A 24967-nucleotide genomic window follows, 5' to 3' on the forward strand; every position below is an offset into this window, starting at 1 on the left:
GAGTTGGGATGGGTAGATAGAAGTTGGTCCATATTATCAGACAGCGAGATGTAGATGGAGTCATCACTGTTTGGTGGACGGTACAACACACATATGAACAAAAGGTGGGAGCGAAGGGGAAGCCATAGCCAAAGGTATTCCTGGGGGTGAGGTGGAGAGAGGGCAGTGGAGGGCGAGTGAGGAAGAGTTTTTTATAAAGATAGCAACCACGCCTCCAGGATGAGGCTCAGGTCTATCATACCGGAGGAGGGAGTAACCTGGGAGAGATAGCAAGGCATCAGAGACATAATGAGGAGGAAAGTTTCTGTTAAGCAGATCACATCTGGTTTGTCAGAAGCAACCTGTATGGAGAGATCAGTCAAGTTTGAGCGAAGGCCCCGGATGTTTGAGGTCCATACCATTAATGAAGAGGAAGGGGGAGCATCGGGTACAGAACAGGGGGGGGGGGTGGAGTAGGGTAAGATGTGGAAGAGGAGGAAGAGGTAGGGAGAGCTGTTGAAGGTGTGTCAGAGATTTCAGAGATTTCAGAATAGCTTGGAGAAAGGGAAGAATGGGGCAGACAAAAGGTTTGATGGAGATTGGGTGAGGCACAGTGAGGTGTTATTTGAGGAGGGGGAAGAGCGAGGCAGAAGGTTGGGGGAGATGAAGGTGAAAGTTGGAAGGGGGAAGAAGCAGGGAGGATGCTTTGAGGAGGAGGGGTGAGAGGGGAGTCTAGGAGGGGAGGAGCGAGGGAGAGTCTCGGAGGGGAGGGGTGTGGGGGGAGTTTAGGAGGGAGGGGAGGGAAGCGGCAAGGGGGGAGATTTGAAAGGGATGGGTGATGGGGAGGATTTGGAGGGGAGGGGTAATGGGGAAGTTTTGGAGGGGAGGGGGGATGGGGAAGTTTTGGAGGAAAGGGGGGATGGGGAAGATTTGGAGGAGAGGGGTGAGATTGGATTTTGAAAAGTGTACGATTCATGGGAAACGAACATTTTTTGCAAAATGAGTTTGAGACCTTCGAGTCAAAAATACGTTTGAGGAAGCTGAAGGAGGGGTGGAGTTCTGGAGAGTTTAGGGAATGTAGAAAAGAGGAACTGTAAGAGATGGTATTATTTATTTTTTTTGGAATGAATAGATTTGGTGAGCAAGACGAAAGCATCCTTTTGTAGGAGAAGAAGAAAAAGGTGTTATAATATATTAGAGAAAATAGTTGTTCAGGGGAGAGATTATACATTTCTAACCACGTGATCGCGTGATCGCGAACAACGTGAACGAAGAACGAACGAAAAAATAAGAACAACAAATAAACGAATAAGACCTGAGAAGGAAATATTTTTTTGGGTTTTTTTTTTTTTGAGTAGAGATATTAAACAAGGAGGTATGGGGTGAACGACTGGGACGAAACAGAGAACGAAAATAATTGCAGCGCATTTGACGAACCGCTGATAGAAAAACAAAACCACAAGGTCGGAGACGGTACGGTAGCCTAAGCCTACGAGTACTAGGCCTCAGAATACTCGATATGCATGAACCGACGATTGTGTATACATGTACGAAAAATTAGCACCGAAAATTTTCCTAAAGATATGCTATAGGTACACACACCGAAAGATAGATACAGTCTCGACAAAAACACAATTGTGAAAGATTACTTAGCTTCGAAAGCGTGAGCGCATGGAACAGCTTCGAAAAGATGTGACCTCGCCGTGATCTCGCGAGACGTCCTCAATAACAGATAACCAGATAATAACCAGATAATAACAGATAATAACAGATAATAACAGAATAACAGACATAAATAACAGATAACCTTTACACAGATTTGCCCAAAAATTGTGCAATCCGATTGTTAGAATTGAAACCTTTACATAAAAAACGGATAACCTTTACACAGATTTGCCCAAAAATTGTGCAATCCGATTGTAAGAATTGAAAACTTTACATAAATAACTGAACCTTTGCACAGATTTGCCCAAAAATTGTGCAATCCGATTGTTAGAATTGAAACCTTCACATAAAAAACTGATAACCTTTACACAGATTTGCCCAAAAAATGTGCAATCCGATTGTTAGAATTGAAACCTTCACATAAAAAACGGATAACCTTCACACAGATTTGCCCAAAAATTGTGCAATCCGATTGTTAGAATTGAAAAGTTTACATAAAAAAACTGATAACCTTGACACATATTTGCCCAAAAATTGTGCAATCCGATTGTTAGAATTGAAACCTTCACATAAAAAACTGATAACCTTCACACAGATTTGCCCAAAAATTGTGCAATCCGATTGTAAGAATTGAAAACTTTACATAAATAACTCAACCTTTGCACAGATTTGCCGAAAAATTGTGCAATCTGATTGTTAGAATTGAAACCTTCACACAAAAAAACTGATAACCTTCACACAGATTTGCCCAAAAATAGTGCAATCCGATTGTTAGAATTGAAACCTTCACATAAAAAACTGATAACCTTTACACAGATTTGCCCAAAAATTGTGCAATCCGATTGTTAGAATTGAAACCTTCACATAAATAACTGATAACATTTACACAGATTTGCCCAAAAATTGTGCAATCCGATTGTTAGAATTGAAACCTTTACATAATAAACTGATAAACTTCACACAGATTTGTCCAAAAATAGTGCAATCCGATTGCTAGAATTGAAAACTTTACATAAATAACTGATAACCTTTACACAGATTTGCCCAAAAATTGTGCAATCCGATTGTTAGACTTGAAACCTTCACATAAAAAACAGATAACCTTTACACAGATTTGCCCCAAAATTGTGCAATCCGATTGTTAGAATTGAAACCTTCACATAAAAAACAGATAACCTTCACACAGATTTGCCCTAAAATTGTGCAATCCGATTGTTCGAATTGAAACCTTCACATAAAATCTGATAACCTTTACACAGATTTGCCCAAAAATTGTGCAATCCGATTGTTAGAATTGAAACCTTCACATAAAACTTTACACAGATTTGCCCAAAAATTGTGCAATCCGATTGTTAGAATTGAAAACTTCACATAAAATCTGATAACCTTTGCACAGATTTGCTCAAAAATTGTGCAATCCGATTGTTAGAATTTAAACCTTCACATACAAAACAGATAACCTTGACACAGATTTGCCCAAAAATTGTGCAATCCGATCGTTAGAATTTAAACCTTTACATAATAAACTGATAACCTTTACACAGATTTGCCCAAAAATAGTGCAATCCGATTGTTAGAATTGAAAACTTTACATAAATAACTGATAACCTTTACACAGATTTGCCCCAAAATTGTGCAATCCGATTGTTAGAATTGAAACCTTCACATAAAAAACAGATAAACTTCACACAGATTTGCCCCAAAATTGTGCAATCCGATTGTTCGAATTGAAACCTTCACATAAAACGTTACACAGATTTGCCCAAAAATTGTGCAATCCGATTGTTAGAATTGAAAACTTCACATAAAATCTGATAACCTTTGCACAGATTTGCTCAAAAATTGTGCAATCCGATTGTTAGAATTTAAACCTTCACATACAAAACAGATAACCTTGACACAGATTTGCCCAAAAATTGTGCAATCGGATTGTTAGAATTTAAACCTTTACATAAAAAAAACTGATAACCTTTACACAGATTTGCCCAAAAATTGTGCAATCCGATCGTTAGAATTTAAACCTTTACATAATAAACTGATAACCTTTACACAGATTTGCCCAAAAATAGTGCAATCCGATTGTTAGAATTGAAAACTTTACATAAATAACTGATAACCTTTACACAGATTTGCCCAAAAATTGTGCAATCCGATTGATAGAATTGAAAACTTCACATAAAATCTGATAACCTTTACACAGATTTGCCCAAAAATTGTGCAATCCGATCGTTAGAATTGAAACCTTTACATAAAAAACGGATAACCTTTGCACAGATTTGCCCAAAAATTGTGCAATCCGATCGTTAGAATTGAAACCTTCATATAAAAAACTGATAACCTTTACAAAGATTTGCCCTAACATTGTGCAATCCGATTGTTAGAATTGAAACCTTCACATAAAAAAACTGATAACCTTTACACAGATTTGCCCAAAAATTGTGCAATCCGATTGTTAGAATTGAAACCTTCACATAAAAAACTGATAACCTTTACACAGATTTGCCCAAAAATTGTGCAATCCGATTGTTAGAATTGAAACCTTTACATAATAAACTGATAAACTTCACACAGATTTGTCCAAAAATAGTGCAATCCGATTGCTAGAATTGAAAACTTTACATAAATAACTGATAACCTTTACACAGATTTGCCCAAAAATTGTGCAATCCGATTGTTAGACTTGAAACCTTCACATAAAAAACAGATAACCTTTACACAGATTTGCCCCAAAATTGTGCAATCCGATTGTTAGAATTGAAACCTTCACATAAAAAACAGATAACCTTCACACAGATTTGCCCTAAAATTGTGCAATCCGATTGTTCGAATTGAAACCTTCACATAAAATCTGATAACCTTTACACAGATTTGCCCAAAAATTGTGCAATCCGATTGTTAGAATTTAAACCTTTACATTAAAAAAAACTGATAACCTTTACACAGATTTGCCCAAAAATTGTGCAATCCGATTGTTAGAATTGAAACCTTCACATAAAAAACAGATAACCTTCACACAGATTTGCCCCAAAATTGTGCAATCCGATTGTTAGAATTGAAACCTTCACATAAAAAACAGATAACCTTCACACAGATTTGCCCCAAAATTGTGCAATCCGATTGTTTGAATTGAAACCTTCACATAAAACTTTACACAGATTTGCCCAAAAATTGTGTAATCCGATTGTTAGAATTGAAAACTTCACATAAAATCTGATAACCTTTGCACAGATTTGCTCAAAAATTGTGCAATCCGATTGTTAGAATTTAATCCTTCACATACAAAACAGATAACCTTGACACAGATTTGCCCAAAAATTGTGCAATCCGATCGTTAGAATTTAAACCTTTACATAATAAACTGATAACCTTTACACTGATTTGCCCAAAAATTGTGCAATCCGATTGTTAGAATTGAAACCTTTACATAATAAACTGATAACCTTTACACAGATTTGCCCAAAAATAGTGCAATCCGATTGTTAGAATTGAAAACTTTACATAAATAACTGATAACCTTTACACAGATTTGCCCCAAAATTGTGCAATCCGATTGTTAGAATTGAAACCTTCACATAAAAAACAGATAACCTTCACACAGATTTGCCCCAAAATTGTGCAATCCGATTGTTCGAATTGAAACCTTCACATAAAACGTTACACAGATTTGCCCAAAAATTGTGCAATCCGATTGTTAGAATTGAAAACTTCACATAAAATCTGATAACCTTTGCACAGATTTGCTCAAAAATTGTGCAATCCGATTGTTAGAATTTAAACCTTCACATACAAAAGAGATAACCTTGACACAGATTTGCCCAAAAATTGTGCAATCGGATTGTTAGAATTTAAACCTTTACATAAAAAAACTGATAACCTTTACACAGATTTGCCCAAAAATTGTGCAATCCGATCGTTAGAATTTAAACCTTTACATAATAAACTGATAACCTTTACACAGATTTGCCCAAAAATAGTGCAATCCGATTGTTAGAATTGAAAACTTTACATAAATAACTGATAACCTTTACACAGATTTGCCCAAAAATTGTGCAATCCGATTGATAGAATTGAAAACTTCACATAAAATCTGATAACCTTTACACAGATTTGCCCAAAAATTGTGCAATCCGATCGTTAGAATTGAAACCTTTACATAAAAAACGGATAACCTTTGCACAGATTTGCCCAAAAATTGTGCAATCCGATTGTTAGAATTGAAACCTTCATATAAAAAACTGATAACCTTTACAAAGATTTGCCCAAACATTGTGCAATCCGATTGTTAGAATTGAAAAGTTTACATAAAAAAACTGATAACCTTTACACAGATTTGCCCAAAAATTGTGCAATCCGATTGTTAGAATTGAAACCTTCACATAAAAAACTGATAACCTTTGCACAGATTTGGCCAAAAATTGTGCAATCTGTTTGTTAAAAATTGAAAACTTTACATAAAAAACTGATAACCTTTCACAGATTTGGCCAAAAATTGTGCAATCCGATTGTTCGAATTGAAACCTTTACATAAGAAACTGATAACCTTTACACAGATTTGCCCAAAAATTGTGCAATCCGATTGTTCGAATTGAAACCTTCACATAAAAATTGATAACCTTTGCACAGATTTGCCCAAAAATTGTGCAATCCGATTGTTAGAATTGAAAACTTTACATAAATAACAGATAACCTTTACACAGATTTGCCCAAAAATTGTGCAATCCGATTGTTCGAATTGAAACCTTCACATAAAAAACTGATAACCTTTGCACAGATTTTCTCAAAAATTGTGCAATCCGATTGTTAGAATTGAAAACTTTACATAAAAAAACTGATAACCTTTACACAGATTTGCCCAAAAATTGTGTAATCCGATTGTTAGAATTGAAACCTTTACATAAAAAACTGATAACCGTTACACAGATTTGCCCAAAAATAGCTTGCGAGCAACCATGTCTCTCTGGTCTTTGGGGGGCAACCATGTCTCTCTGGTCTTTGGGGGGCAACCATGTCTCTCTGGTCTTTGGGGGGGGGGGGGGGGGTCTCCATTTAACTTGAAAGACCTTTTTCTTTTCAAAGCCAATCTGAAAATATTTACCTTTGTGTCCATGTTTTTTAGGCCGTCTGCATTTATCGTGTCGACCATCGGTGATCGAGTTTTTCGACGAATGCAGGAGACCAGGTGGGCTCTTTGAGGAAGGTAACATCCTCAGCAACCTCTGGCCTTTCATTTTGATTTCTGCCAGGAAACCTTGCTCTTTGCATAGCAACTGCTTTATATAATCTGGAGTATATTGTCATGAGAAAGCCTCGGCTCCCATATGCTGTGAGTGGCAGAAATAAGGGGAATTGTTTTCCCAGATTCAAGGCCGTTATTTGTGGGAAGCACCACCGATGTCATTGCCGGAACACCATGTTGGTACTAAAAGCTGTGCAGACAAGGACAGAGCATGTTTGGTCTTCGGGTAATTCTAGTACACTCACCATGGTTGATTCGTGCAGGAAGTCGTTCTGACCACTCATTGTGAAGGAGGTCATTCTGAATGACTAAGGGTCAAAGCCTCTCCAATACTTCCAATAAATATACTTCCAAATAAATAAACAAGAAGACGTCATGCAGAGCACGATACTTGCAAAATCCACCCCGCCCCTCCCCAATAATTTTTTTCCATTGATACAGCAAATTGTCCATTTCATCAAGATTAAAATTGACAATCTTGATCAAAGCTCGGGTCAATAGGAAGAAAAGTGACGATTTTTCAGATGAAAAATGATGATTTTGGAAGGTTGACCTTGAGTTGACCTTTGACCTCAAAAATAGTATGTTTCCCAATTTAGTGACTCCATATGCAAATGCTGTTCATTTTTCAGCTCAATCGGTTGAGAATTGACGGCTTTTTAGATGAAAATTGATGATTTAAAAAATTTGACCTTGAGTTGAACTTTGACCTCAAAAATAGTATGTTTCCCAATTTAGTGACTCCATATGCAAATGCTGTTCAATTTTCAAGTCAATTGGTTGAGAATTGACGGCTTCTTAGATGAAAATTGATGATTTTTAACATTTGACATTGAGTTAACCTTTGACCTTTTGACCTCAACAATAGTTCATTTCCCAATTTAGTGACTCAATATACAAATGCTATTCAATTTTCAAGTCAATCGGATTTAAAATGGCGATTTTAGAAATTTGACCTCCAGATGACCTTTGACCTCAAAATCAATAGGCATCTCAATGGTGACGACCTATACAACTTGGTAAAGTTTCGTGACGATCGGTTTAGAATTGTGACCTGTAGGCCGGTGACAAACAGACAAACAAACAGACAAACAAACAGACAAACAGACAAACAAACAGACAAACAGACAGAACCACAAACGCAACCGACCAATATACTTGAAAAATCTTCGATTTTGCAAGTAATAAATATATAAACAAAATACAATTGGAAGCAGACCAGAAAACAAAACCTGTGCAAAACACATTTAATGAACCAACAATGAATGTATAGATTGCCAAAGTGCAGAACAACAAGTACATTTATTAGGTCATCTGTTTCTCCCCATCACATCCCTCTACTTCTTCCTTCAACCAAACAAAAAGTTAATGTGATAAATACTTGTTGTCAACATTGAAATATTTCAAATATACTCCCACAAAAACAAACAAACAATATATAATACAGACATTCCTATTTGCTTCCGCTGCATTGTTTTTGTTATCGCTTCCCAATGTCTCTAGAGTTTATTATTTACTTGTAATTGATTGTGGTGCGTTCAAGTATTGTGTGTGAAGTGGGTGCCACACATGAAAGATTAATCCGATGACCTGCATATGTGCCCTGTTTTATCATATTACGCCCTATCTTTCTTTGTGCATTTGTTGGTACCATGTAAACTCCGATAGAGTACCGTACATACCTCCACAGTTCATCATCTTCCGCACATTCGTCGTGGTCATTAACCCTTTGCTCCTCAAGAAATCAGCGATTTGGCCTCCAATGGGCACCACAATTGTCATGACCAGGTGCGGAAGTGCTGATAGAATTCCCACCTGCAGGCAAGATGGCGGGTTTGATGTTATAAGGCAATGTCAATGATGTTTATACAAGTTTTTGTTGGCGAGTGCTGTGTCTGCTCGATTCGTAAGTCTGACAATAAACAACAAAGGCTCCATGTTGAAATGCTTGGGTTTTTGTGTATTTTGATTTGCCGTTCCATCTTACAACTAGAACAGCACTCGGAAGAGAGCATATACCTCCTCCAGGCTGAACAGTATGTTTTGTATTCAACTGATAGGCCTGATCTGGATTCGGACCTGAACCAAAATCGAATCCGCTTCTTATTGTCACCGAACCATCTCATTCACCAAGTTTAGTCATAAGTCATCCATAACCTTTTTAAATATCATGTTATATATAAGTTTTCGCCTGATCCCTCAATGGTAAATAATCACCATAAAATTAAATAATTCACGTATCCGAATCCATATTCAGATCTTCACCAAAATATAATCTATTTGCATTTGTCACACACACAACCTGTCCACCAAGTTTCGGCCAAATCCATCCATAACGTTTTGAGATATCCTGCTATGTATCGGTTTTTGCCCCATCTCTCAATGGTAAAGAATTACTTGGAAATTAAACAATTCTCGCATCCGAATCCGTATTCAGATCTTCACCAAAATCGAATCGCTTAGTCCTTGTCACACACTCAACCTCTCTACCTGGTTTCGTCCAAATCCGTCCACAACCTTTTGAGATATCCTGCTATATGTCGTTTTTAGCTCCATCTCCAAATTGTGAAGAATCACTTAAAAAATTACACTAGCCGGATCCGAATCCGGATCTTCACCAAAATCTAATCATTTCGTCCGTGATACATACACTACCTCTCTGCCAAATTACGTTTGAATCCGTCTACAACTATTTGAGATATCCTGTTCACAGTCAGACAGACAAACAAATGAAAAATCAGTCAGAGACCGAGGACTTGCCGCAATGTACTTTTTTATCGGCCATTTTCAATCATTAAAAGTAAATAATGATCTCTGCCAACGTTCAAACGACGTGGGTTTAATCTCTACATGAGAGAATTCCACATAGCTATTTGGGTGGTGTAGAAGCTACCAGATCACTGTCTCCATCGATCTTTCCAAGGCCGTAACACCTATCGGCTCAAAATCCTTTTAACTGTTGACTTGATAGTTTTTACAATGAAGGAAACACATATCGGGAGTACATACTACAAAGCGATTGTGAATGTGACAGCTCTGAGGCGTCTTTCGCTTTGCATCGCAGTGACGGCGAGCACCAACATGGCGGCTGTAAGATTAAAATCTGGCTTCAAGCCCACTCCAAAGCCTTCAACCAGACATATGAACACACTCTTCCCCCTTCATTCCCGTTCTTCAAAGCAAAGCGGTAAAAATTGTTGTATCGCCATTATATATTACTAGCAATGGTACCTGCCCTAAGGGCGGGGCTTCAATTGGGAGGCGCAAATGATTGGGTGACCTTGATTGGGTGACCTTGAGCTTGACCCTGGGCCTAGAGAGTTAAAAAAAAATTTGGGCACAGTCTATTCCAGGGTAAGGCAAATATGTGTGTAAAGTATGGCAATGCTATGTGCAATGATGTAGACGTAGTACTACGCACAAACAGACAAACAGACAGACAAACCAACCAACCAACATACATGCTGGAATCTTATCCGGCAAGTAATGAAAAATTACTCAGAGCGACATTTGGCAAAACAGAACAAAGTAGAATGACACTCAGTAGAGCATCCTTTTGACCTCAAAAATAATTAGTGGTTGAATGCAGTGACCTGATCTGCCAATCTTCTTCAAATTAAGTTAATCGGATGAAAATTGACAATTTTAGAAATTTGGCCTATGTTGACCTTTTGGCCTAGGTTAACCTCAAAAATAGTTGGTGGTTGGTTTCAGTAAGCTGATATGCAAATCCTGTTCAGATTTCAAGTCAATCAGATGAAAATTGAGGATTTTAGGAATTTGAAATTGCTGACCTTTGGCCTATTTTGACCTTTTGGCCTATGCTGATCTCAAAAATAGTAGGTGGTTGAATTCAGTTACCTGATGTGTAAATCATATTCAAATTTCAAGTCAATTGGATGAAAATTGAGGATTTTAGAAATTTCAAAAACAAGTGGTTGACCTTTTGACCTCAAATATATATAGGATTTTGTGGGTTCACAAACTACCATTTGGTGAAGTCTCGTGAAGATCTGTTTAAAATTGTAACATGTAAGCATGTATAAGTGAGCAGACAGACAAACAAACACACACACAAACCGGAGTGATCAACATACACTACATGACGAAAAGTATGCGGACACCCTTTCTATTTAGTGGATTTGGCTCTTTCAGCCACACCTATTGCTGACAGGTATATATAATCAAGCACACAGCCATGCAATCTCCATAGACAAACATTGGCAGAAGAATGGGCCGTACTGAAGAGCTCAGTGCCTTTCAACATGGCACCATCATAGGATGTCACCTTTCCAACAAGTTAGTTAGTTAGTCAAATTTCTGCCCAGCTAGAGCTGCCACTGTCAACTGTAAGTGCGGTTATTGTGAAGTGGAAACGTCTAGGAGCAACAACAACTCAGCCGCGAAGTGTTAGGCCACACAAGCCCACAGAACGGGACCGCCAAGTGCTGAAGCGCGCAGCACGTAAAAATCGTCCATCCTCAGTTGCAACATTCACAACCGAGTTCCAAACTGCCTCTGGCACTAACGTCAGCACAACAACTGTTCGGTGGGAACTTCATGAAATGGATTTCCATGGCCGTGCAGCCGCACACAAGCCTAAGATCACCATGCGCAATACCAAGCGTTGGCTGGAGTGGTGTAAAGCTCGCCGCAATTGGACTCTGGGGCAGTGGAAATGCGTTCTCTGGGGTGATGAATCACGCTTCACCATTTGGCAGTCCAACGGACGAATCTGGGTTTGGTGGATGCTAGGAGAACGCTACCTGCCAGAATGCATAGTGCGAACTGTAAAGTTTGGTGTTGCAGGAATAATGGTCTGGGGCTATTTTTCATGGTTCGGGCTAGGCCCCTTAGTTCCAGTGAAGGGAAATCTTAACGCGACAGCATACAATGACATTCTAGACGATTGTGTGCTTCCAACTTTGTGGCAACAGTTTGGGGAAGGCCCTTTCCTGTTTCAGCATGGCAATGCCCCCATGCACAAAGTGAGGTCCATACAGAAATGGTTTGTCGAGATCGGTGTGAAAGAACTTGACTGGCCTGCACAGAGCCCTGACCTCGACCCTATCGAACACCTTTGGGATGAATTGGAACACCAAATGCGAGCCAGGCCTAATTGCCCAACATCAGTGCCCGACCTCACGAATGCTCTTGTGGCTGGATGGAAGCATATCCCCGCAGCAATGTTCCAACATCTAGTGGAAAGCCTTCCCAGAAGAGTGGAGGCTGTTATAGCAGCAAAGGGAGGACCAACTCCATATTAATGCCCATGATTTTGGAATGAGATGTTTGATGTTTGGGTGTCCACATACTTTTGATCATGTAGTGTACTTGTCAATTTTTTTTTTTTTTGCCAAGTAACAAACAGACAGACAGTAGTGAAAAAATGATCAGGAAGAGGAGCAATCACAATCCGTGATATTTACCTCCGCCACCAAAGGTGGATGGAGGTTTTGTTTTCACCCATGTCTGTCTGTCTGTTTGTTTGTTTGTTTGTTTGTGATCAAGATATCTCTAACGGTTATGGATGGATTCGGACGAAATTTGGTAGAAAGGTAGCATATGTGCCAAGGACGAAATGATTAGATTTTGGTGAATATCTGGATTCGGATCCGGATACTATAATTTTTTAAGTGATTCTTCACCATTTGGAGATATGGCCAAAAACGATACCGAGCAGAACCACCTTTAGAGGCCATTTTTCCCCTCAGAGCAGGGGTTGGCCTTTTTCGGGCACCTTGGTCCCTTTTTGAAGCAATGTTTTACTGCCGGATGCTCCTTCTTGCCGCCGACCCTGTAAGTCACCTCTTGCAGACACACAGGGAATTACCAGTGAACTGGTACTCAATTTGCCGACCTCGGAAGGATGACAGGGTGGAGTCAACCCCCCTGGCGTTAATTCAGCGATCGACCGGGATTCGAACCCAGGATCCTAAGATCCCAAGCCTGCACCCTAATCACTAAGCCAACACCAGGCTGAAAAACGATACATAGCAGGATAACTCATCCTGTCGCTCCATTCTTCATCCCTCAGATCGGCAGTCTGCAGCCTCCTCACTCTCTGCAGACCTTGACAAAATCACAGACTGGGCAAACAAGTGGAATATGTCTTTCAATCCTGACAAATCTCACACTCTTACGATGTCGCTCCGAAAAGACCGACTGGACAACCCTCCCATCCACTTTCTGAATAATCCTCTCCAAGAAGTTCTGTCACTCAAGCTTTTGGGTCTCACTATCTGCCATGATCTTTCCTGGAAAAACCACATTCTAAATCTGGCCTCGAAAGCCAGTCGCCGACTGGGCATCCTCCGTCGTGCGAAGTCCTTCCTTGGCACACCTGAGCTCCTCACCACATACAAGGCTTTCATCCGCAGCTCAATGGAATACTGCTCTCCCCTCTGGGCTGGTGTTCCTGCCTCACACCTAGCTCGTCTTCATGCTGTTGAAACCAAAGCATTCAGAATCATTGGAATCTCCCGCGATGAAGCTAACTCCAAGGGCCTCTCACTCACTCACCGCAGGCAGGTTGGTGGTCTTTCCGTCTTCTACCGACTCCTCTCTGGCCTTGCCCCCCCAGCTCTCTCTGGGCTCTGTCCCGCAAATATTCCTACAGGTCGCACAAGATCTGCCTGCAACCCTCTTTTGGTTAAACTGCCAAAATCAAGACTCTCTGCTCACCTTCACTCCTTCATTCCTCTTTTCTCCCACCTCTGGAACAAACTCCCTCACTCTCTTCAATCCCACTCCACCCTCCAAGTCTTTAAAACAGCTGTTCACCACCATCTCTTATCTTCCCCCATCCAAAACCTTGATCTTTTCTACCCCCGCTAATTTCACCCCAAATCCACTTTTTGAAATACCAACTTTTGTCCTGGAAGTCCTTGGTGTCCTTGTGCTTTATACTTCTCCCTCCCCCCCCCCCCTTCCCACGCCTCCTCCCCCCGGGCCCTCTCCCTTCCACACATCTCTGTTCTCATTCGTTTATTCATTCGTATTCGTTCGTTCGTTCTTCGACCACGTGTTTCTCCCCCATTTCCCCAGATAGTTTTCACTCATTAACCTTCAATGTTTACACTTTCCCCTCAAGTTATGTATTCCGTCATATTTTATAACACCTTTTTCTTCTTCTTCTTTAAAAGGCTGCTTTCGACTTGCTCACCAAATCAATTCATCCCAAAAAAAACTATCCATCTCCTATAGTGCCTTTTTTCTACATTCCCTAAACTCTCCTGCACTCCATCCTCCATCCAGCGTCCTTAAACGTATTTTTAACTCGAAGGTCACAAGAAACTCATTTTGCAATAAATGTTCGTTTCCCATAAATCGTACACTTTCAAAAATCCAATCTCACCCCTCCCCTCCAAATCTTCCCCATAACCCCTCCCCTCCAAATCTTCCCCATCACCCCTCCCCTCCAAATCTTCCCCATCACCCATCCCTTTCAAATCTCCCCCCTTGCCCCCTCCCTCCTAAACTACCCCCTCACCCCTCCCTGCCAAGACGCCCCCTCGCCCCTCCCCTCCTAGACTCCTGCCTCACCCCTCCCCTCCAAATCTCCCCCATATCCCATCCCTTTCAAATCCCTCCCCTTGTCCCTTCCCTCCCAAACTCCCCCCTCACCCCTCCCCTTCAAATCTCCCCACCCTCATTGCTTCTCAATTTCCCCCCGCTCACTCCCCCTCCTCAAAGCGTCCTCCCCGCTTCTTCCCCCTTCAAACTCTCACCTCCATCTCCCCCAACCTTCTGCCTCGCTCTTCCCCCTCCTCAAATAACACCTCATTGTGGCTCACCCAATCACCATCAAACCTTTTGTCCGCCCCATCCTTCCCTTTCTCCAAGCTATTCTGAAATCTCTGACACACCTTCAACAGCTCTCCCTACCTCTTCCACCTCTTCCACATCTTACCCTACCCCTCCTCCCCCCTGTTCTGTATCTGATGCTCCCCCTTCCTCTTCATTAACGGTATGGACCTCAAACATCCGGGGCCTTCGTTCAAACTTAACTGATCTCTCCATACAGGTTGCTTCTGTCAAACCAGACGTGATCTGCTTAACAGAAACTTTCCTCCTTTATGATGTCTCTGATTCCATAGTATCTCTCCCGGGCTACTCCCTCCTCCGGTATGATAGACCTGAGCCTCGTCCTGGAGGCGGGGTTGCTATCTTTATCAAAAACTCTCTTCCTCACTCGCCCTGCACTGCACTCTCTCCACCTCACCCCCAGGAATACCTCTGGCTACGGCTTCCCCTTCGCTCCCACCTCTTGTTCATATGTGTGTTGTACCGTCCACCAAACAGTGATGACTCCATCTACATCTCGCTGTCTGATGATATGGACCAACTTCTATCTACTCATCCCAACTCTCTCTTCCTCATATGTGGTGATTTCAACTGTCATCATGCCAGTTGGCTGGGTGTGGGTACCTCTCTCACCAGCCATGGCTCCTCAGCAAAGGACTTCTGCGACTCACTGGGACTGACACAATCTGTCAATTTCCCGACCCGGATCTCAGTCAACGGAACATCTTCTCTTCTGGACTTGGTTATGACTAACTTCCCTGAAAATGTCTGCTGCTCTTCTTCTGCTCCGATCGGATCATCTGATCATGTCCTTGTTAAAGTGGACATCTCTCTGACCATCCTCAGGGAGCCTGCTCAGCGTCGACGAGTCTGGCATTTCACTCAGGCCAACTGGCACGGTCTTCAAGCAGCCATCAATCATCTGGACTGGTCTCCCATCTCTACCACCTCTGACATCAACTCATCCTGGGAATTCTTCCAAAGTAAATTGCTCTCTCTCATGCACAGATTTATCCCATCTCGTCTTCAGTTGTCATACCCTTCCTCCCATCCATGGTACACGGAATCTTGTGGTGAGGCTGTTGCCCAGAAACAACTTGCCTTCGTCTCCTGGAAAGCAAATCCAACGGAAGGAAATCTCATTTCCTTTCACAAAGCCCGAAACAAGTGTGTGTCCACCCTCAGGAGAGCCAGGAAACAATATCTCTCCGTTCTCAAGACCGAACTCTCTTATCTGTCTCCCTCTTCCAAATCCTGGTGGCGTCTGGTCAAATCCGTTTCTGGTGTTTGTTCCCCCTCCATCCCCTCCCTTACCTCAAACGGCTACACAGCTGACTCCGCACGTGAAAAAGCTGAATGCCTCAACTCTGTGTTTGCCTCTAAATCTTGTGTCCCAAACCCATCCCTCTCTGTACCCACCATACCCAGTCGTACCCTGCTGCTCCTGGACTCCGTGTCCTTTCCTCCTGACAAGGTGGAAAAGTTTCTGTCAACCCTCGACTCTGATTCTGCAACTGGACCCGACGGCATCAGCCCACGGGTCCTAAAATCCTGCTCTGCTGCTCTATCTCACCCTCTCTCTGTTCTCTTCACCCTCTCTTTTGCTCAAGGTCAACTGCCATCTGCTTGGAAATCAGCCAACATCACCGCTTTGCACAAAAAAGGTGCAAAAACAGATCCTAGCAACTACAGACCAATCAGCCTTCTCCCAATTATCAGCAAAGTCATGGAATCCATCATTGCTTCTGATATGAAATCTTTCCTCTTCTCCAATGGCTTGATCTCTGATCATCAATTTGGTTTCAGACCAGGTCACTCTACTCTGGACATGCTGCTTCTGCTGTCTCAACAATGGATGGAGGTCCTCAATGCCAAACAGGAAATTAGAGCTGTCTCCCTCGACATATCACGTGCCTTCGACACGGTCTGGCACCCCGCTCTGCTCACCAAACTCTCCTCCTTTGGTATCCATGGAAATCTCCACGCATGGCTGGCGGACTTCCTCTCTAGTCGTCGTCAACGTGTGGCCCTGAATGGGTTTCTCTCATCTCCTCTTCCTGTTCAGGCTGGAGTTCCCCAAGGCAGTGTTCTGGGCCCCGTGCTTTTTCTGGTCTTCATCAATGATCTCTCTGACTCTCTCGAAAATCCTCTCTATCTCTTTGCTGATGACTCCACTCTCTGCCGCTCCATTCCTCTTCCCTCAGATCGGCAGTCTGCTGCCTCCTCACTCTCTGAAGACCTGGACAAAATCACAGACTGGTCAAACAAGTGGAACATGTCTTTCAATCCTGACAAATCTCACACTCTTACTATGTCTCTCCGAAAAGATCGACTGGACAACCCTCCCATCTACTTTCTCAACAATCCTCTCCAAGAAGTTCTGTCGCTCAAGATTTTGGGTCTCACTATCTGCCATGATCTTTCTTGGGAAAACCACATTTCCAAGCTGGCCTCCAAAGCCAGTCGCCGACTGGGCATCCTCCATCATGCGAAGTCCTTCCTCGGCACACCTGAGCTCCTCACCACATACAAGGCTTTCATCCGCAGCTCAATGGAATACTGTTCTCCCCTATGGGCAGGTGCTCCTGCCTCACACCTAGCTCGGCTTCACGCTGTTGAAACCAAAGCTTTCAGAATTATTGGAATCTCCCGCGATGAAGCTATCTCTGAGGGCCTTTCACTCACTCACCGCAGGCAGGTAGGTGGTCTTTCTGTCTTCTACCGACTCCTCTCCGGCCTTGCACCCCCAGCTCTCTCTGTGCTCTGTCCCCCAAATATTCCTACAGGTCGCACAAGATCTGCCAGCAACCCTCTGATGGTTAAACTGCCGAAATCTCGGCTCTCCGCTCACCTTCACTCTTTCATTCCTCTTTTCTCCCGCCTCTGGAACAAACTCCCTCACTCCCTTCAATCCCACTCCTCCCTCCAGGTCTTTAAAACAGCTGTTCACCACCATCTCTTATCTTCCCCCATCCAAAACCTTGATCTTTTCTACCCCCGCTAATTCACCCCAGATCCACCTTGTTTGAAATTCCAACTTCTTTCCTGGAAGTCCTGGCAGTGTCCATATGTTTTATACCTCTCCCACTGCCCCCTTCCCACGCCCCCCCCCCCCAAAGCCCTCGCCCTCTCTCAGATCTCTCGATGTCTCCATGTCTCTCGGTCCCTGCTCTCAAATGTTGTGTTTGTGTCCTTCCCCCTCTCTCCCCATCTTGTCTACCGCTCCCTATGTTATATGTTTTATGTGTCGGTTTGTCTTTCTGTGTGATTAATGTTCGCTCTTTCACGAGCCTCGATCTTGTATACAAAAAAAAAAAAAAAAAAAAAAAAATCTCCCTGCTCTCGGATGTTGTGTGTGTGTGTGCTTCCCCTTTTCTCCCCATCTTGTCTTCCGCTCCCTCTTTTTGTGTATTTTGTTTGTCTGGTCGATTTGTTTGTGAAGTTAATGTTAGCTCTTTCACGAGCCTCGATTCAGTATACAAAAAAACTCAAAAAGTTGTGGACCGATGATTTTGATTAAATGTAATTCTGTTTTGTGATTTTTTGGTCTACTCTGGAATACAAAACGTAAACTGTTCACCTGGAGGAGGTATGCTCTCTACTGAGTGCCATTCCAGTTATTTCTGCGTGAGACAGAGGGACAAGTTCCCCTCACAAGCTTCAAAAGTTGTTACATCATATGTACAGTCACGTGAAAAAGTAAGTACACCCCATGTAAAGTTTTGACTTTTTCAACATATTTCAACATACAGCTATTTGATCTTCATTTCAACAATATTGATAGATAAAGGTGATATAATATAACAAATATGAAACATTTACATTTTGTAGTCCATTGTATAATTTAAATAAATATAAATGCAAATTTTGCATGTGGAAAAGGTAAGTACACCCTTGGCTCTAATAGGTGGTATTGCCCCCTTTGGCAGTAACAACCTCAAGTAGGTGTTTCTTATAACTGTCTACCAGTCTCTAACATCGACTGGGAGAAAGTTTTGCCCATTCCTCCATGCAGAATTCTTTCAGCTGTGCGATGTTTGAGGGGTTTCTTGCATGCACAGCTCGTTTCAAACCCCCCCACAACATCTCGATGGGATTTAGATCCGGGCTTTGACTTGGCCAATCCAGAACCCTCCATTTCTTTCTTTTCAGCCATTCCTTGGTGGATTTACTGGTATGTTTATGGTCATTGTCATGTTGCAAGGTCCACCTTCGGTTGAGCTTCAACTTTCCGACAGATGGCCTCACATTATCCTCAAGCCCCTCTGGTACAATGAAGAATTCATAGTGGATTCTATGACGGTGAGCTGCCCAGGCCCTGATGCAGCAAAGCTGCCCCAAACCATAATATTTCCACCACCATGCTTTACAGATGGTATCAGGTTCTTGTGGTCAAATGCTGTCTTTGGCTTTCGCCAAACATGTCTTCTGGTACTGTGGCCAAATAGCTCTACCTTTGACTCATCTGTCCAGAGCACATTGTTCCAAAAGTGCTGGTCTTTGCCTCGGTGTTAATTGGCAAACTTTAGTCTTGCCCTGATGTTCTTTCTGGACAGCAAAGGTTTCCCCCTGGCACACCTCCCATGTAGATCAAATTTGTGCAGCCTCTTTCTAATGGTAGACTCGTGCACTTTGACATCAACAGTGGCAAGAGCTACCTGTAGGTCCTGTGATGACATTCTGGGGTTCTTAGAGACTTCTTTCAGCATCTTGCGGTCTGCTCTCGGGCTGAACTTGCTGGGGCGGCCTGGCCTGAACAAGTTGGCAGTTATTTGGAATGTTCTCCACTTGTAGATGATCTTCCGGACAGTCGAATGATTGATTTCAAATTGTTGGGAGACCTTTTTGAATCCCTTCCCAGACTCGTAGGCATCCATAACCTTCTTTCTGAATGCCTCAGAGAGCTCTTTTGATCTAGGCATGGTGACGCCGCACACTTCAATAACAAAGAGCAAACCAAACTAAATGTCTGAGGTTTAAATAAGACAGGTTCCTCCAAGATCCTCTCTAACGATGTTCTCATCATTTGCACCTGAGCTGGTGCACCTGATTCTAATTTTAGGTATTTGAAGTAGTGATAAATGTGGAGGTGTACTTACTTTTTCCACATACGAAATTTGCATTTATGTTTATTTAAATTATACAATGGACTACAAAATGTAAATGTTTCATGATATTTGTTATATTATATCACCTTTATCTATCAATATTGTTGAAATGACGATCAAATAGCTGTATGTTGAAATATGTTGAAAAAGTCAAGACTTTCCATGGGGTGTACTTACTTTTTCACGTGACTGTATGTATGTGCCTCTCCTATCAATATAATCGATTATTGCATCTACATATGCATATCTTCAAGTGTTTGTGCGGTTTGAACGTTATACTTTCATGGCCAAACCAGAGCACCTAGAGGCTGAAAAATTTGGGTGTAGGTACTTCAGAATTTGGGCAAGGTTTTAAGCTACCACAGGTGTAATGCCGTGATGTCTGTGCGCCATGCAAAAGGTAAAAGTCATGAGGCTAATAACTCCAGAGATTTTCAATGTCCAACACATCCAAAAACCACCGCCAGGAAAAGCTCAGCCACCTGTGTAGCACCGGGAGTAACCCTCCCCCCAGGGCAACGCCGGGCAGCCCCTGCTGGCTATTGATACTATTATTGGTAAAATCTCTGGCTATTGATACAGGTGACTGGTAGAGCAGGGCCACTGTTGGACACAAGTAGGAGAACGAATCAACACAAAAAGGGTGAGAGAGAGAGGAGGGGAGTAAGCACAGTAACCTTCAATCAAGTAAGAGTGTTGGGATTGGTCGGGTTAATGTGGGTATAGTATAAGAGATTGTGTAGGAATGGGGTAGGGGTGGCACAGGGTGTTAGTGCAGTGGTTCACCGCCTGCTTCAGGTTTGTAGTTAAATTGACACAAGGAGCTGGTACTCTGGGTCTCCTGCCTTTTGAGTGGTACGAGGAATAGATATGTGAGATATGAAAGCTAAATCTTGAAAGGTTTTTGAAATATCGCGTACACAAGGCAACTTACCAAGATGGATGCCATAGCAACACAATTCAGCCAATCACAGCCGTGATCTAGATAGGTGAGATAATGTCATGAGGAATAGATATCTGCAATATGAAAGCTAAATGTCCAACGCTTGTTGAAATATCGTGTACACAAAAGTACATTGACGGATAGTCGGTTGATTGATCCTCATTTTTATGTCTCAGTCTCCGACATTGTCGGAGGGGTTGGGACAATTAATAAAATAGTTCTGTACAAAGGTAATCCAATTTTAACTTAAGGGAGAAAAGAGGGAACAAAAGATTTAAAGTGTTCAGTAAAGCCTGGATTATGTAAGTTTAACCAGGAAGGGGTTAACTGGGGAAAACGCGTGAATCCTGGAGGAGCTAAGGAGGGCCGGGAAGCTGGAAGAGCAGACGGAGGAGTCAAATAAATGTAAAAAATATCCCCATGGGGGACTGACGGTTATTTCCTCATGGTTTGAGAAGATTTTCAAAACAAAATCTCCGAATTTGAGGCGAAACCCCCCTTTGGAGCAAAATTCCCCTTTTACCACCTTTAAATGCGAACTGGATGGGTAGCACGACCCCATGAGACCGCACTGCCCTGATGCATTGTACCAAATGTGGTCCGTATTGCTCAAGTAGTTCTGGAGAAGATGTTCTAGTGAAAATGAGGGATTTGGGGAAAGGGCCACTGGCTCCCTTTCTGGGGGGAGGGGGGTAGACTCGTCCATGAGGAGCACAACTTAAGGTTCGGGCACGGTCCCGATCCTCCATGGCAAGTTTGGTGTGGATCTGTCTGGTGGTTTCTGAGAAGATGAATTTTGCATGAAACCAATATTTTGGGCAAAACTCCCCTTTCACTCCCTTTATAGGGGGCACATCCTGATGGGGAGCACAATCCCATGAGACATTGCTCTCCTGATGCATCGTACCAAATTTCCTCCATATTGATCGGGTACTTTGGGAGGACAAGATGTTTAGAAATACGTTAACGGACACCTGGACCCACTCTATGAGGTTGTGCAAAACATATTTTAAAATGGATGTCCTTAATTTAGAAGTTCCTCCAGAAAACGCTTGGGAATTAATGCATCAACGTCACAGTTTGGGAGTCACATGAATTTATCACCTCAGACGCACATCGTTTTGTGCTACACAACTTTAGCCATTTTATAGTATGGATGTTCTAAATTATTATTTTTTAAACTTAAAAATTCCGCATCTTTCCTCATCTTTCAAAGACATTAAAAATGTTATTTTAAAATTTAAACAGGTCCAACCCCAAAGGAGCAGAGAGTGGAGAATCTATAAAAAAATACTTATGAATGAGGAAGGACAATGCTTTGTCTTTATTAAAATAAATAACATAGTTCTGTAGCGGTTACCGCTGGATGCACACAATCGCCTTGCACCGGCCAGAACATGGCCAGACGCGCCTCTCCCGGGCATGCCCGAACTCACTGTTCCCGGGCACGCCCGAACCTCCCGGGCATGCCCGCTCTCGCCTTTCCAGGGCTCGCCCAGAGCGTCCGGGCATGCCCGCTATCGCCTTTTCAGGGCTCGCCCAGAGCGTCCGGGCATGCCCGCTATCGCCTTTCCAGGGCTCGCCCAGAGCGTCCGGGCATGCCCGCTATCGCCTTTCCAGGGCTCGCCCAGAGCGTCCGGGCATGCCCGCTATCGCCTTTCCAGGGCTCGCCCAGAGCGTCCGGGCATGCCCGCTATCGCCTTTTCAGGGCTCGCCCAGAGCGTCCGGGCATGCCCGCTATCGCCTTTTCAGGGCTCGCCCAGAGCGTCCGGGCATGCCCGCTATCGCCTTTCCAGGGCTCGCCCAGAGCGTCCGGGCATGCCCGCTATCGCCTTTCCAGGGCTCGCCCAGAGCGCCCGGGCACGCCCAGCCTCGACTTGCCAGGCCGCAGCCAAACACGCCCGGGCAGGTCCAGACTCGCCTTTCCAAGGCTCGCCCTTGACACCCGGGCATGCCCGGTATAGCTTTTGCCGGGCAAACTTCCCGACATAAATGTGTATATATATTGCTGCCCGATAAACGGGCTTGTCAGAATACCTGAGCTGTTTTGTTTCAATAAAGCAACTCGGACGAATTCCGTCTTTGGTCGCGTCAATTCTTTCGACTCGCGTTGGAGCGCAGTTCCTTCAGTTCTATATTAAGGTAACTTGAATAAATCCTAAGGCCTACACAAAGTACAGTCGTTCATGTCTTAATTTATTATGGTGGCTTCTTCTTCTTCTTCAATGGCCACAATTATTCCCACGTTCTTGAGGGGTTGGCCGGGGAAAGCTTGGCCCGAGTCTTTCACGAGACAGCTGGCCATGCCTGATGTTTGACTAAGGTTAGGGCAGGAATTTGTAATTTGAAAGTTTATAGCTGGGTCGGGATTCAAATCCCGATACTATAATCTTTTAACTCTTAGATGCAGGCGTCAAAAATCCTACATAAACGCAGCTATTGAGCCTCGGAGGCCCAACGGATGTATTCGTGTAATGTTTTTTTTTTTTTTTAATAGATTTTTTTTCTTTCATATCCTTTTTCAATCCAGGTCGATGCTCATGGATGTGTATTTGCTCATAAAATGTGAATCATTGATCCTATTATTTGGAAGAATCCCATACAAGTAATGAATCTTTTTGGGTTTTTTTTGCAAAAAAAAATTTTCGTTCTTGCTTTTTCAACTTTTTTCTCTCTAAAAAGTTGAGGCTCATGGAGGTGTATTTGCTCAAAAAATGATTCACTGCCCTGATGGTGTATTTGGTGTATTTGGTGTATTTTGGTGTATTAGGTGTATTTGCTAAAAAAATGATTCACTAATACTTTTATTTAGAATGTATATGTCCACAACTGTCAAAAATCCTATACCTATGCAGCCATTGGGCCTCGGAGGCTCCACGGATGTATTCGTGTAAAGTTTTTTAAATTTTCATATTTTTGTCACTGAATTATTTGTAACCAAGTTATAGGAGCATATAATGAGGCTCATATCAAGAAAATAATGATATAACATAGTAGTACAACAACATTTATGCAGGGCCTCGAAGGCCCCAGGCCTGCATTTGTGTCGGATTTTTGGGTTATAAGTGAAGAATGAAGATATTCCCACGAGCCTGAATGATATTTTTTATTTATTTATGTCACTGAATTTTGTGTAACAACATGAGTCGGTGAAAATGAGGCTCATTCCAAAAAAAAAAAATGTACAGCATAGTTTTTACAACAAAAAAAAAACCTTGTGCGCCTCCGAGGCCCAATCACTGCATCCAAGGGTTAAGTGATTCTTCACCATTGAGTGATAGGGCCAAAAAGGATATATAGCACAATATCTCAAAATATTGGACAGATTATGACAAAACTAGGTGGATGAGTTGATTAGGCGACAAGAACATGGTGATTAGATTTTAGTTCAGGTCCGAATCTAGATCTGGGCTTTCGGTGGGTTACAAATCGTAAACTGTCCAGGCTGGCGGAGGTTTGCGCTCTACCGAGTGTTGTTATGCATTATTATATGGTTTTGTCACTTACAAGGAATTATAAGGAAATTACTATATGCAGGAGGAGCCCACTTGGCCGACCAATCCTGCAAAATCATACTAACATCTTATCCCCACCACTTCCAGATACCTATCCAACTCATCCAATATAGAGCACCTCACTCTCTTCTCATACCTTGAAAGTTTACCTTTCTGACATCTAACAGCTTTACCCTGCTATTCTGAACTCCACATTTCAACAAAAGATTTGCACACATTATGTTGTGGTCGCTTGTCCCCCAGATGTTCTCCTACCTCCACCTCCTCCACTATATTGGGATCATTGCTGAAAAACAAAAATCTAACACCACACTCGGACCTCTCATGGGCTTTTCTTAAAATTGACTTGAAAAGCAATCCTGGAATAGAATTAGAAAATCCTCCTCGGTTTCACTCTCTCCCTGTTTCCGAACCCTCTATCCTTGGCAAATTAAAATCCCCCACGATCGACACCCCTCCCTTTCCATGCCTTGTGGAATTCCTAATGAACCCTTATTTCCTGCTCTTCTCTCAGACCTGGTGCCCTATAAACGCATCCTACAAGTATCTTGCTCTTCTTACAATATCCAATCTCAATCCACACGGAATCCTCCACAACAATGCCCTCCTTAATGTCATTCCTTTCCTTCAACACAATATTGTTTTTTTTTCGAGAATGCCGCACCCTCTCCCATCCTCCATTTCCCATCACATCTGTACATCCTGTAGTCTTCAG

At 42.5% G+C, this 24967-nt stretch overlaps 1 protein-coding gene across 1 annotated transcript in view; it reads right to left on the reverse strand.

The window, feature by feature from the left end:
* The window catches only part of SLC17A6 (solute carrier family 17 member 6), a 138609-nt gene that overhangs the window by 69405 nt on the left and 44237 nt on the right, over positions 1-24967 (reverse strand). The window contains exon 9 of the mRNA XM_068123767.2: positions 8563-8695. Coding sequence (XP_067979868.2) covers positions 8563-8695 — 133 coding nt within the window. The remainder of the gene's footprint in view (positions 1-8562; positions 8696-24967) is intronic.

Source organism: Myxine glutinosa, chromosome 8, assembly GCF_964187855.1.
Source record: "Myxine glutinosa chromosome 8, kmMyxGlut1.1, whole genome shotgun sequence".
Classification (NCBI taxonomy): Eukaryota; Metazoa; Chordata; class Myxini; order Myxiniformes; family Myxinidae; genus Myxine; species Myxine glutinosa.